The following is a 14,537-nucleotide window of genomic DNA, read 5'->3' on the forward strand; positions in this document are numbered from 1 at the left end:
CCCTCTCCAGTTTCGGTTGGATCATCAACCATGCAAAATCCAACCCGTCTCCGTCCCAATCCCGGTTGTTTCTCGGGATCCGCTTCGACGTGGCTGCTGCTCGTCTCGCTCTTCTGGAGGACAAGCTCCGGGAGCTCTTATCAGGGATTTGCTTCCTTCGGTGGCCGAGTTTGTTTTGCATCCGCACTTGCGTGTCCATTCTGGGCAAGATGGTGACCTCCTTGGAAGCGGTTCCCTTTGCCCAATTTCGGTACTATCCTATCTCAGTGGGACAAATCTCCCTTGTCTCTCCACTGTAGAATCCGGCATTCACCCCCAGTTTGCTGCTCCCTCCTTTGGTGGCTTCGTTCCCCCCCCCCTCTTCCGGGAGGGTCGCTCCTTCCTGCCTCTCCATTGGCATGTCCTGACCACGGACGCGAGTCTACTGGGCTGGGGCGGTGTCTTTCGGTACCATATGGTCCAAGACTGATGGACTCCGTCAGAGTCCGGACTCCCCATCAACGTCCTGGAGCTCAGGGCAATCTTCCTGTGCCTTCTGCACTGGAGTCTGCTTCGGGGCCTTCCAGTTCGGGTGCAGACGGACAAAGCCACAGCCGTGGCGTACATCAATCGAGGGAGGCACTTGCAGCTCAGCGGCAATGAGGGAGGCGTCGCAGATCCTATTTTGGGTGGTACTTCACTTTCCAGCCATTTCGGCAGTGCACATTCACAGGATCGACAATTAGGAGGCGGACTTCCTGAGTTGTTCCACCACGGACCCGGGCGAGTGGTCCCTTCACCCAGAGGTCTTCGATCTAATTTGTCACCGTTGGGGGACCCCAGACGTGGATCTGTTCGCGTCACGCCAAAACACGAAAGTTCCTCGCTTTGTGTCCAGGTCTCGGGATCCTCTGGCTCTTGCGGTGGACGCTCTTGTGGTCCCTTGGACCCCTATCTCTTCCTGCTACTTCCCAGGGTTGCCTCGGCGAGTCTGGTGGTTCCGGACTGGCCTCGTCGAGTGTGGTACGTGGACGTGATCGGTCTCGTGGCAGACGTTCCCTTCTGTCTTCTGGATCGTCCCGACCTCATCTCCCAAGGGCCCCTTTGCCACCCCAATTTACTTCCGCTGCATTTGACGGCGTGGTGTTTGAAACCGTGGTCTCTCACTCACTCACTCTCTCACTTGAACGAGGAGATCGTATTGCCTTCCTTATGCCCATTCCCTTCTCATCAGCCGGAGTGCCAGCTTCACAAGGTGGACTTGGTCTGGGCGGATCAGACCTATTTGTTGGTCACTTCCTCCTTCCAGCGGTGTGATTCCCTATTTGTGCTCCCCGACGGGTGGCGCAAGGGGCTGTCTCCCTCCAAGGCTACTATCTCCCAGTGGATTCGCTCCGCCATTTCGGAGGCACATCGCTGCAAGAGTCATGTGCCCCCTTCAGAGTGACTGCTCATTCCACCCTCGCGGTGGGGGCCTCCTGGGCGGTCAGCCACGGGGCTTCAGCTCTACAGGTTTGCAAGACGGCAACTTTGTCGTCTCTGCATACTTTTGCCAAGTTTTACAGTGTTCATACCTTTGCATCTTCTGACGCAGGTTTGGGCCACAGGGTCTTACAGGCGGCAGTTGAGACGCCCGAGTTCTTTTCATGGCTGGGTTGGGTCTTCCCTCCCCAGGGACTGCTTTAAGATGTCCCATGGTCCTGTGTCCCCCAATGAAGCGCTCGAGAAAAGTAGATTTTTGGACTTACTGTAAAATCTCTTTCCCTGAGCTTCTATTGGGGGGGGGGGGGGGGGGGGGGGGCGCACACAGCACTTGCCCATTAGTTTGTTTGCGACCAGCCAGTTTCCGCTCTATTTATTTATTTATATAGCGCTTGCAGATTCCGCAGCGCCTAGCTCCTTTTGGTGTGGGGGTGTTTTTTTTTTTTTTTTTTTTTTTTTTTTTTGTGGTCTGTTCCCTTCTTGTCTGGGTTTGTATTCGGACTGTTGTTTCTTGGTCGGTTCTCCTTCTGCTTTGGGACAAAACTGAGTTGCTCAGAGTGAGGGAGCAGGTATATTATGCCGGGAGGAGCCGACATTCTTTTGTTTTTTTGCATACTGTCAGCCTCCTAGCAGCAACAGCATATACCCATGGTCCTGTGTCCCCCAATAGAAGCTCTAAGAAAGAGATTTTACGGCAAGTCCAAAAATCTACTTTTTCCAGCTCCCCCACCACTGCTGTCATGCAACCATGATCCCAATGCACAGCTCTTCCAAGATCTGGGTCTGCATGAGACATTGGCTGCTGAGCCGATCAGCGGGCGCAGTTGTCATGTCTTGGCCCGTGATTGGCTGGGCAGGCATGTCCTGTTTTGAGGTGTCGTTTCAGAACAGCTACAAGCAACAAGCAGTGGGAGACCAGAAGGTACTGATTGGAGCTGCAGGGGGACTGGAGTGGATATGCATTGTTTTATTTTTAGCAACCGCCAGCAACATATAGAAAAATATATCCCAGAATACCCCTTTGAAAGTACTCAGCAGATAACTTGTCAGAGCACCTGCAAAAATAGGCTTCATTACAACATGTATTGTACAATGCATTTGCTAATTTAGCGAAAAGGAAAAACTAAAATATCGCAATGACAGTATTCAGACCCCTTACTTAGTACTTAGTTGAAGCCCCTTTGACAACAATTACAGCCTCCAGTATGATGCCACAAATTGACACACCTGAATTTAGGAATTTTCTGCCATACTACTTTGCAAATCCCCTTTAACCCTTTCCTGACCTATAACTTACCGGTAAATCATGGGTCGGGTGAAGGGAATATGACGCAGGCCTGCGTCATAACCGTCAGATCCCCGCTGCTATAATCAGCTGACATCTGCCAGTCTTTCCTGGACCTCAGTAGATCGACGATTGCTTAAGGCTAATGTGTATTCAGTAAAAATAAAAAATAATTTTTTTTTATTTTTAAACTATTTTAAATCCTCCGCCTTATAAAAGTTCAGATCACCCCCCCCCCCTTCCTATTGTTCAAATAAAACACTGTAAAAAAAAAAAAAAAAATGGTATTTGGTATCGCCGCATGCGTATTGTCTGAACTATTAAATTATAATGTTCCTGATGCTGCACGGTAAAAGGCGTAAACGCAAAACAAATTACCCATGTTTCATTGGAATACTGACCAATAGAATAAAGATAGCATATCAGATTTACCATATTGTGAACCATTATTGCCCCACAAAATTTGCGCAATTCCATTTTTATTTTATTTTGCCTTACATATATTTTATGGCTCTTTAATACATTATATGATAAAATAAAGTGCACCAATGAAATGTAAAATTTGTCCCACAAAAAATAAGCCTCAATACAACTAGGTCAGTGAAAAAAAAAAAAATTTAATGGTCTTAGAATATGAGGAGTAAAAGAAGTGCACACAGATCAGTGTGGTTCTATGGAATCTAATGATTTCTCCTAAAAGTCTAAGGGGATTAAAAGTGTAAAAAATAAAAAAAAGTTTAACCCCTTAACGACCAAGCCCATTTTCACATTAACCTCTTAAGGACTCAGGGCGTACCTGTACACCCTGAGCCCGGTCCCGTTGTGAAAAACGGGGTCACACCGTGACCACGCATCGCGTCGGGTCTGTCCCGGCTGCTAACGATAGGCGGGACCCTGGGCTAACAGCGTGTGGCAGCGATCGTTGTGCCGCGCACTGTTAACCCTTCGGACGCGGCGATCCAAGTTGATCGCCGCGTCTGAAAACGAAAGTAAACGCTTCCCGGCAGCTCAGTCGGGCTGATCGGGACATCGCGATAAAATTGCGATGTTCCGATCAGCTGGGACGCAGGCGGAGATCTCCTTACCTCTCTCCGCGGCTTCCGATCGGGGTTTGATTTCTCCAAGCCTGAGCTACAGGCTTGTGCAATCGAGCCCCTATCTCGCTGATCCGTGCAAAGCTATGGCTTTGCAGGGATCAGCATAAGAGATCAGTGTGTGCAGTGCTATAGCTCCCTATGGGAGCTATAGCACTGCAAAAAAAATGAAAATAGAAAGTTAACAAAGGTCATTTAACCCCTTCCCTAATAAGTTTGAATCCTCCCCCTTTTCCCATGAAAAAAAAAAATGTGTAAATAAAAATTAACATATGTGGTATGGCCGTGTGCGTAAATGTCTGAACGATAAAATTATATCATTAATTAAACCGCAAGATCAATGGCGTACGTGCAAAAAAATTCCAAAGTCCAACTTAGCATATTTTTGGTCACTTTTTATATCATAAAAAAATGGATAAAAAGCGATCAAAAAGTCCGATGAACACAAAAATGGTACCAATAAAAACCAAACCTACATAAATAGGGTATCATTTTAATCGTATAGACCTACAGAATAAAGATAAGGTGTAATTTTGAGCAAAAAATGCAACGCGTAGAAACGGAAGCCCCCAAAAGTTACAAAATGAAATTTTTTTCTTCAATTTTGTCGCACAATGATTTTTTTTCCTTCGGTTTCGCCGTGGATTTTTTGGTAAAATGACTAATGTCACTGCAAAGTAGAATTGGTGGCGCAAAAAATTAGCCATCATATGGATTTTTAGGTGCAAAATTGAAAGCGTTATGATTTTTAGAAGGTGATGAGGAAAAAATGAAAATGCAAAAACGGAAAAACGCTGAGTCCTTAAGGGGTTAAGGACCAAACCTTTTTTTGCACATCTGACCCCTGTCGCTTTTAAAGGGTACCTCTCATCAAATAAACTTTTTGATATATTTTAGATTAATGAATGTTGAATAACTTTCCAATAGCATGTTAATGAAACATATGCTTCCTTCTATTGTATTTTTCCCGATCAGTCCTGTCAGCAAGCATTTCTGACTCATGCTGGAGTCCTAAACACTCAGAGCTGCCAGCCTGCTTTGTTCACAGCCAAACAGGCTGTGAACAAAGCAGGCTGGCAGCTCTGAGTGTTCTCCTTTGTGAACAAAGCAGACTGGCAGCTCGTAGTGTTGAGGACTCCAGCATGAGTCTGAAATGCTTGCTGCCAGGACTGGTAGGAAGACCCCTAGTGGACATTTCTTCAAAGTGGAAAATTAAATAGAAAGAAGCATATTTTTTAATAACATGCAATTGTAAAGTTATTCTGAATACATTAATCTATAATATATCAAAAGTTTTTTTGATGAGAGGTACCCTTTAAGCATTAATAACTCGGGGATGCTTTTACTTATGAATTTGATTCCAAGATTGTGTTTGTTTTTTCATGACATATTCTACTTTAACATAGTAATACATTTTCATCGATACTTGCATAAATTCTTGGTGAAAAATTCCAAAATGTCATGGAAAGTGTAGCATTTTTCTAAATTTGAAGCTCTCTGCTTGTAAGTAAAATAGAAATTCCAAATAAATGTTATACTGATTCACATATACAATATGTCTACTTTATGTTGGCATCATAAACTTGACATGTTTTTACTTTTGAACACCGAAAGAAGTACCTTACTGATATGTAAGTAACCATGCACTAAAATCTGATGACCCCAATAGAGAAATCGTGCACAAGGCAATAATGATAAAGTTAAAATATACAAACTTTATTGAGAAAAAGCATAAAATCACAGTAAGAATAAGCAAAGGATGAAGGCACCAGAATATGGAAAAAAGTAGGTGGGTAAAGGTCCTTAAGGTGCTAGACAGAGTATAACCTGGCAAAGTGCATGCTGGGAGTTGTACTTTTGCAACAGCTGGAGGCAAAACCTTCAGTTAGGATCTGTTACCTAACTCAGTATTTTCTTACCAGTGTGCCTCCAACTGTTGCAAAACTACAACTCCCAGCATGTAATGATCGCCAAAGGGCATGGTGGGAGATGTAGTTGTGCAACAGCTGGAGGTACGCAACTACAACTACTCCCAGAATGCCGAGTTGTAGTTTTGCAAGATCTGAAGGGCCACAGTTTAGAGACCACTGCACAGTGATTTCCAAACTATAGCCCTCCAGCTGTTGCAAAACTGCAAATCCCAGCATGCCCAAACAGCTGTCTGGGCATGCTGGGAGTTGTAGTTTTGTATTATCTGGAGGGCTACAGTTTATAGACCACTGTATAGTGGTCTCCAAACTGTAGCCCTCCAGTTGTTGCTAGGCAACTCACCTGCTTCCGTAGGATTGCCGTACCAGGGAGCCGCACTGCTGTCCTCTGCCACCAAGCGCCGATGGCAAGTGGACCTCCGGTGCCGGTTACCACCGGTTCCCCTGCTCTGCCCGGACTACAGTGGGTGGGCAGAGCGGGGGAACCGAACTTTAACCCCCCCGCCCCCGATCTGCTATTGGTTGGTCGCTTCTGACCGACCAATAGGAGGGCTGGCACCCCTATCTCTTCAGGGGGATCGTGGGTGTCTTGGACAACCCCGATCCTTCTTATTTTTCGGGTCAACGGAGACCCGTATGCCCTGGAATCGCCACAAATCACGGTTTGCGGTGATCTTTGAACTTGGGGGTTCTCTGGACCTCTCTGGGCATTGTCACGGGATGCCTGGTGAATGATTTCAGCAGGCATCTAGTTCCCGTCCCCGCGCGGTGGGGACCGAAATTCCCACGGGCGTACAGGTACACCCTTGGTTCTTAAGGACCCATGACGTACCGGTACGTCATGAGTCTGCTCCCGTTCTATAATGCAGGGCCAGGCCCCTACCTGCCTCCATGCTGTCCGATCGCCGAATGACTGCTCAGTGACTGAGATCCAGGCATGAGCAGTCAAGCGGCAGAATCATCAATCAGTGGATTCCTATGAGAAACCACTTATCAATGTAAAAGATCAGTGTGTGCAGTGTTATTGCCCCCTATGCCCCTATGGGAGCTATAGCACTGGAATAAAAAAGTTAAAGATCATTTAACACCTTCCCTAATAAAAGTTTGAATCGCCCCCTTTTCCCATAAAAAAAAGTGTCAATAAAAATAAACACGTGGTATCGCCAAATTATAAAAAATATATCGTTAATTAAACCGCACGGTCAATGGTGTACGCACCCAAAAATTCCAAAGTCCAAAATACTGCATTTTTAGTCACTTTTTTATATAATGAAAAAATGAATAAAAAGCGGTCAATAAGTCCCATCAATGCAGAAATGGTACCGCTAAAAACTTCAGATCATGATGCAAAAAATGAGCCCTCGTACCGCCCCATACGCAGAAGAATAAACAAGTTATAGGGGGTCAGAAGATGACCATTTTAAACGTACAAATTTTCCTGCATGTAGTGATATTTTCCAGAAGTATGACAAAACTAAACCTGTATAAGTAGGGTATCATTTTAATCATATGGACCTGCAGAATAAAGAGAGCGTGTCATTTTAACCGAAAAATGTACTGTGTAGAAACGGGAGCCCCCAAAAATTACAAAATGGCTTTTTTTTGTCTCACAATAATTTTTTTTTCCTGTTTTGCCGTAGATTTTTGGGTAAAACGACTGATGTTATTACAAAGAAGAATTGGTGGCACAAAAAATAAGCCATCATATGGATTTTTAGGTGCAAAATTTACAGAGTTATGATTTTTGAAGTTAAGGAGGAAAAAACGAAAATGCAAAAAAACAGAAAACCCCCGGGTCCTTAAGGGGTTAAAGGGGTACTCCGGTGGAAAACTTTATTTTTATTTATTTTATTTTTTAATCAACTGATGCCAGAAAGTTAAACAGATTTGTAAATTACTTCTATTAAAAAAACCTTAATCCTTCCAGCTGATGAATACTACAGTGGAAATTCTTTTCTTTTTGGAACACAGAGCTGTCTGCTGACATCTGTCCATTTTAACCCCTTAATGACCAAGCCCATTTTCACCTAAAGGACCAGGCCAATTTTATTTTTGCGTTTTCGTTTTTTCCTCCTCGCCTTCTAAAATCCATAACTCTTTTATATTTCCATCTACAGATCCATATAAGGGCTTGTTTTTTGCGTGACTAATTGCACTTTGTAATGAAACCTCTCATTTTACCATAGAATGTACGGCAAAGCCCCCAAAAATTTTTTTTTTAGGAGGAAATTTTACCGAAAACCAAAATTTTGCACATTTTGGAGGGGTTCGTTTTCACACTGTACAATTTACGGTAAAAATGACATCTGTTCTTTATTCTGTGGGTTAATACGATTAAAATGATACCCATGGCTAGATACTTTTTTATATTTTTGTACCGCTTAAAAAAAATCTAAAACTTTTTGTACAAAATCAGTAATCTAAAATCGCCCTATTTTGACCACCTATAACTTTTTCATTTTTCCGTATATAGGGCGGTATGAGGGCTCATTTTTGCGCCGTCATCTGTACATTTTTTTTTTTAGGTACCACATTTGCATATATAAAACTTTTAGATCATTTTTTTATAAATTTTTTTTGAATAAAATGTGACAAAAAAGCAAAATTTTGGGACTTTTTTTTTATTTTTTACGTTTACGCCATTCACCATAGGGGATCATTAACATTACATTTTGATAGTTCGGACATTTAAGCACGCGGCGATACCAAATGTTTTTGTTTAAAAAAAAAAAACGCTTTTTGAGGGGTAAAATTGTAAAAACGGACAATTTTTATTGGGGGAGGGGATTTTTCACTTATATTTTTTTTTTTTTTTTTTTTTTTACATTTTTCAACTTTTTCTTACACTTTTTATGTCCCCATAGGGGACTATCTATAGCAATCCATTGATTGCTAATACTGTGCAGTGCTATGCATAGGACACAGCACTGCTCAGTATTATCGGTGATCTTCTGCTCTGGTCTGCTCGATCTCAGACCAGAGCAGAAGACCCCGGGAGACGTCCGGAGCCAGGTAAGGGGACCTCCGGCCGCCATGCTGGATGATCGGAACGCCGCGGCAGCGCTGCGGGCGATCCGACCATCCAATCAAAGTACATCTGAGGGGTTAATGGCGGACATCCGCACGATCGCGGATGTCGGCCATTACGGGCGGGTCCTGGCTGCTGCTAGCAGCCGGAACCTGCCGTGTATGACGCGAGCACCCTTCCGATGCTCGCGGTCATACACAGGACGTAAATGTACGTCCTGGTGAGGAAAGTCCCGCCAAACCAGGACGTACATTTACGTCCGTGGTCGTTAAGGAAGGGATTAAGAACTGTCCATAGTAGGAGAAAATCCCCATAGAAAACATATGCTGCTATGGACAGAGATGTCAGCAGAGAGCACTGTGTTCCAAAAAGAAAATAATTTCCTCTGTAGTATTTAGCAGCTAATAACTATTGGAAGGATTAAGATTTTTTAATAGAAATAATTTACAAATCTGTTTAACTTTCTGGCACCAGTTGATTAAAAAAAAAAAAAAAAAAAGTTTTCCACTGGAGTACCCCTTTAACCCCTTAAGGACTCAGCCCATTTTGGCCTTAAGGACTCAGACAATTTAATTTTTACGTTTTCATTTTTTCCTCCTCGCCTTCTAAAAATCATAACTCTTTTATATTTTCATCCACAGACTAGTATGAGGGCTTGTTTTTTGCGCGACCAGTTGTCCTTTGTAATGACATCACTCATTATATCATAAAATGTATGGCGCAACCAAAAAACACTATTTTTGTGGGGAAATTTAAACGAAAAACGCAATTTTGCTAATTTTGGAAGGTTTTGTTTTCACGCCGTACAATTTATGGTAAAAATGACGTGTGTTCTTTATTCTGAGGGTCAATACGATTAAAATGATACCCATTATTATATACTTTTATATTATTGTTGCGCTTAAAAAAAATCACAAACTTTTTAACCAAATTAGTACGTTTATAATCCCTTTATTTTGATGACCTCTAACTTTTTTTATTTTTCCGTATAAGTGGCGGTATGGGGGCTCATTTTTTGCGCCATGATCTGTACTTTTTTTTGATACCACATTTGCATATAAAAAACTTTTAATACATTTTTTATAATTTTTTTTTTTTATAAAATGTATTAAAAAAATAGGAATTTTGGACTTTTTTTATTTTTTTTCGTTCACGCCGTTCACCGTACGGGATCATTAACATTTTATTTTAATAGTTCGGACATTTACGCACGCGGCGATACCAAATATGTCTATAAAAAATGTTTTTTACGCTTTTTGGGGGTAAAATAGGAAAAAACGGACGTTTTACTTTTTTATTGGGGGAGGGGATTTTTCACTTTTTTTTTACTTTTACATTTTTTTACATTTTTTTTTTTACACTTGAATAGTCCCCATAGGGGACTATTCATAGCAATACCATGATTGCTAATACTGATCTGTTCTATGTATAGGACATAGAACAGATCAGTATTATCGGTCATCTCCTGCTCTGGTCTGCTCGATCACAGACCAGAGCAGGAGACGCCGGGAGCCGCACGGAGGAAGGAGAGGGGACCTCCGTGCGGCGTTATGAATGATCGAATCCCCGCAGCAGCGCTGCGGGCGATCCGATCGTTCATTTTAATCGCGAACTGCCGCAGATGCCGGGATCTGTATTGATCCCGGCACCTGAGGGGTTAATGGCGGACGCCCGCGAGATCGCGGGCGTCGGCCATTGCCGGCGGGTCCCTGGCTGCGATCAGCAGCCGGGATCAGCCGCGCATGACACGGGCATCGCTCCGATGCCCGCGGTTATGCTTAGGACGTAAATGTACGTCCTGGTGCGTTAAGTACCACCTCACCAGGACGTACATTTACGTCCTGCGTCCTTAAGGGGTTAAGTACCAGGGCGTCAGGGCGTACCTGTACGCCCATGATCCCTAAGTGGTTACAAAACATACACATAAATCCCTTCCGTTTAAATCACCCCCCTTTTCCCAAATTCCATATAAAAAATATATAAATATAATAAAAATAAACATGTGGTTTCACTGTGTGCATAAATAAATGTCCAAACTATATAAATATAAGGTTAATTAAACCGCACGGTCAATGACGTACATTTAAAAAAAATTCCAAAGTCCAAAATTGCATGTTTTTGTCACTTTGTATACCCTAAAAAAATCTGATCAAAACAAACATGGTACCGATAAAAACTTCAGATTGCGGCGCAATAAATGAGCCCTCATACCACCCGATAAACTGAAAAATAAAAAAGTTATAGGGGTCAGAAGACAATTTTAAACATACTAATTTTGGTGCATGTAGTTATAAGTAGTAAAATAAAGAAAACCTATATAAACTGGGTATCATTCTAACTGTATTGACCTACAGAATAAATATTTGGTGTCCTTTTAACTGGAAAACTGCACTGCATAGAATCCGAAGCCCCCAAATGTTACAAAATGGCGTGTTTTTTTTCCAATTTTGCCCCACAAATTTTTTTTCTGGGTCCGCTGAAAATTTTGTGGTGAAATGATTGATGTCATTACAAATTGCAATTGGTGGCGCGAAAAATAAGCCCTCCATTAGTCTGTAGGTGCAAAATTGAAAGCGTCATGTTTTTTAGAAGGTGATGAGGAAAAAATGAAAGTGGTTTAAGGACCACCGGTTTTTCCACTCCTGTGTTGTCTTTGCTGTGTGGCCATTGTCTCCTTGAAAGGGGAACCTTAGGCCCAGACTAATGTCCAGAGCCATCTGAATCAGGTTTTTCTTGAAGGGAAACTGACAATAGCATCACCCACACTAATCTGAATATACAAGTTAATTGTGTGGGTGATGCTGTTACACTTTACCTGGAAAAGAAAAATACATTTCTCGTTCGGCTCCATTGGGGGACACAGACTGTGGGTAAATGCTGCTGCCACTAGGCAACCAAAGAAATTGGCCCCTCCCAGAAGGATATATACCCCTCCTACAGGCTCTGAGCTATCAGTCTTAACTTAGTGTCCGTAGGAGGCAGACACTGGTCTGGAGCTCTCAAGACCTGGTCTTTTATTATCTTATTTTTTAGTTTAGGGATGTGTGTATAGATATTTTTTTGATTTCTCTTTTTAGGTGGGGGCTCAGGAGAATAGCGCTCACTGTTCCCCCATTTGCGAAGAAGGGGCACAGGCATCGAGTTATGCACTGTCAACCCCTTCAGCGCCTGGGGTTGCACCTTTGGGTCCATGTCCCCCTATCTACCCTTCTCATCTCGCTGTCTGAGCCCGGCATGATGCAGGCGTATAATAGCTAGCCGAAGAGTTCAGTAGGTAAGTTTCCCGGGACAAGGTGAGTATTTCTCTTCTGTCCCGTCGGACAAGTCTCCGCTATCCCTCAATCGCGGGATTATTCTTCCTCCCAGGACTCTCCAGTCCCTCCTGTAGTGGCTTCGGTCTCCTCTTCTTCGACAGGGACGATCCTTTCTGCCCCTCCACTTGCAGGCCATCATGACTGATTCCAGTCTCAGCGGTTGGGGGAAGTTTCAGGGATTGCATGGTCCAGGGCAGTTGGTCCTCCCAGGAAGCTCTTCTCCCCATCAACATCTTGACACTTAGGGCAATTTACCTTTTGCCTCCTCCATTGGGAGCACCTTCTCCAGGACCGTCCTGTTCGTGTCCAGTCTGACATATGCCACAGCCATGGAGTTGTCAATCGCTAGGGCGGCACTCTCGGCCCTGCAGCGATGGCCGAGGTCTCCAGGATCCTTCTCTGGGCGGAACGCAGGGTTCCCTACATCTCGATGAGTCGCTCATCGGCCGACCCCGGCGAATGGTCACTTCATCCAGAGGTGTTTTATGAGATCTGCAACCTCTTTGCGTCCTGTCACAACCAGAAAGTTCCTCACTTCGTCGCGAAGTCCCGAGATCCTCTGGCCCTAGTCGTAGACGCCCTAGTGATCCCCTGGTTGCACTCCGTCCTCCCCTTTCTCTTCCCTCCTCTTCCTCTCCTTTCCAGGGTCCTGAGGAAGCTCAAAGCACAGGGCATCCCAGCCATTCTCATGGCTCTAGACTGGCCCAGGTGAGCGTTGTACGCCGACGTGATTCGACTAGTGGACGACATACCACTGCGCCTCCCATTTCATCCCGACCTGCTGTCTCGGGGTCCCCTTTGCCACCCCAATTTACTGTCTCTGCATTTGATGGTGTGGCGGTTGAGACCGCGGTGCTAAGGGCCAGGGGGTTCTCTCCCCAAGTGATCCGCGCAGTGATCAAGGCACGCAAGCCTTCATCTGCGAAGATTTATTACCGTACTTGTCGGTCCTATTTTTGATGATGGAAATCTCGCTACTTTATCCCCAGTTGTGTTCTCCCTCCCATGTCTTCTTTCCTTTTTACAGTCTGGGCTGGAACAACACTTGGCTCTCAGTTCCCTTAAGGGTCTGGTGTCTGCTTTTTCCATTCTCATTCAGCGTCCCCTGGCTTCCGATCCGCACCTTTCTGCAGGGTGTTTCTCATGCTACTTTGCCATGCAGATCCCCTACTTCTCCATGGGACTTGAATCTGGTTCTCAGTGTCTTGCAGGGTACTCCCTTCAAACCTCTCCGGGACGTTTCTCTTCGTATACTTTCCTCCATTAGGAGAGTTTTGGAACTGGCGGCTCTCTCCTGCCATTTCCCCTACCTGGATTTACACCAGGAAAGAGTTGTTTTCCGTCCGCCCCATCCTTTTTACCTAAGGTTGTCTCCTCCTTTCACCTAAATGAGGATATTGTCCTTCTGTCCATCCACATCCCAGGGAACGTTTGCTTCATGGTTTTGATGTGGTACGGGCCGTTCGAATTTACCTTTCAGTCACTTCTTCCTTTCACCAGTGTGACTATTTCTTTGTGCTTACGGAGGGTCGTTGTAAGGGACTTCCTGCTTTGAAGGCGACCATTTTGCGGTAGATCCATTCTGCCATCTTGGAATCTTACCACTGCAAGGGGAAGACTCCTCCTTTCCGGGTCTCAGCTCATTACACTTGTTCTTTTGGGGCCTCCTTGGCTCTCCGCAACAAGGCTTTGGCCTTACAAATCTGTAAGGTGGCCACCTGGTCGTCCTTGCACACGTTTACAAAATGATGCTGGTTTGGGTCGCAAGGTGTTGCAGGCAGCTTTGGCCCAGCCTTCCACCTGAGTTACTTGACGTTTTTTTCCCACCCCCGGGACTGCTTTGGTACCTCCCACCGTCTGTGTCCCCCAATGGAGCCGAACGAGAAAAGTAGATTTTTATGCTTACCATAAAGTCTCTCGGAGGGTCCATTGGGGGACACAGCACCCACCCATTTGTTTTGGTGTCCTTGGTTTGGTTTCCTGTCCGAGGGTTGGTTCGGTTAATTTTTGTCTGTGGTTCCCTCGGACAGTTACTGTTTTTTTTTCCCCCTGTCGATGCTCTCCTACTGCTTTGGGACTAAACTGATAGCTCAGAGCCTGTAGGCGGGGTATATGGTGTTGGGAGGGGCCGACTTCTTTTAGTGCCTAGTGTCAGCCTCCTAGTGGCAGCAGCATATACCCACGGTCTCTGTGTCCTCCAATGGATCCTCCAAGAAAGATTTTACAGTGAGCATAAAAATATACTTTTTAGGCATTCATGAGCAGTTTGTATTTTTCCCTTTTACTATAACATTTTTCTTTTTACAGAGATTGTTCAGCTGGATAGTTATGACTCAGAAAATACACTGCAGCTGGAGCAAGAAGAATTTCAAGATGTAAGCATTTTGTTTAACAGCATTCAGTTGATTATATTCTAATGTGCTCCAT

General features: G+C 44.3%; 1 protein-coding gene across 12 annotated transcripts in view; it reads left to right on the forward strand.

The window, feature by feature from the left end:
* MAST3 (microtubule associated serine/threonine kinase 3) overlaps positions 1–14,537 on the forward strand; it is a 349,606-nt gene that overhangs the window by 232,273 nt on the left and 102,796 nt on the right. For all 12 annotated transcript variants that reach the window (XR_008892095.1, XM_056570004.1, XM_056570015.1 and 9 more), the window contains one exon: positions 14,418–14,485. Coding sequence is in view for 11 of the 12 variants with exons in the window: in XM_056570004.1 (XP_056425979.1) it covers positions 14,418–14,485 (68 nt within the window). In the remaining variant the exon portion in view is untranslated. The remainder of the gene's footprint in view (positions 1–14,417; positions 14,486–14,537) is intronic.

The sequence above is a fragment of the Hyla sarda genome, chromosome 1, assembly GCF_029499605.1.
Source record: "Hyla sarda isolate aHylSar1 chromosome 1, aHylSar1.hap1, whole genome shotgun sequence".
NCBI classification, from domain to species: domain Eukaryota; kingdom Metazoa; phylum Chordata; class Amphibia; order Anura; family Hylidae; genus Hyla; species Hyla sarda.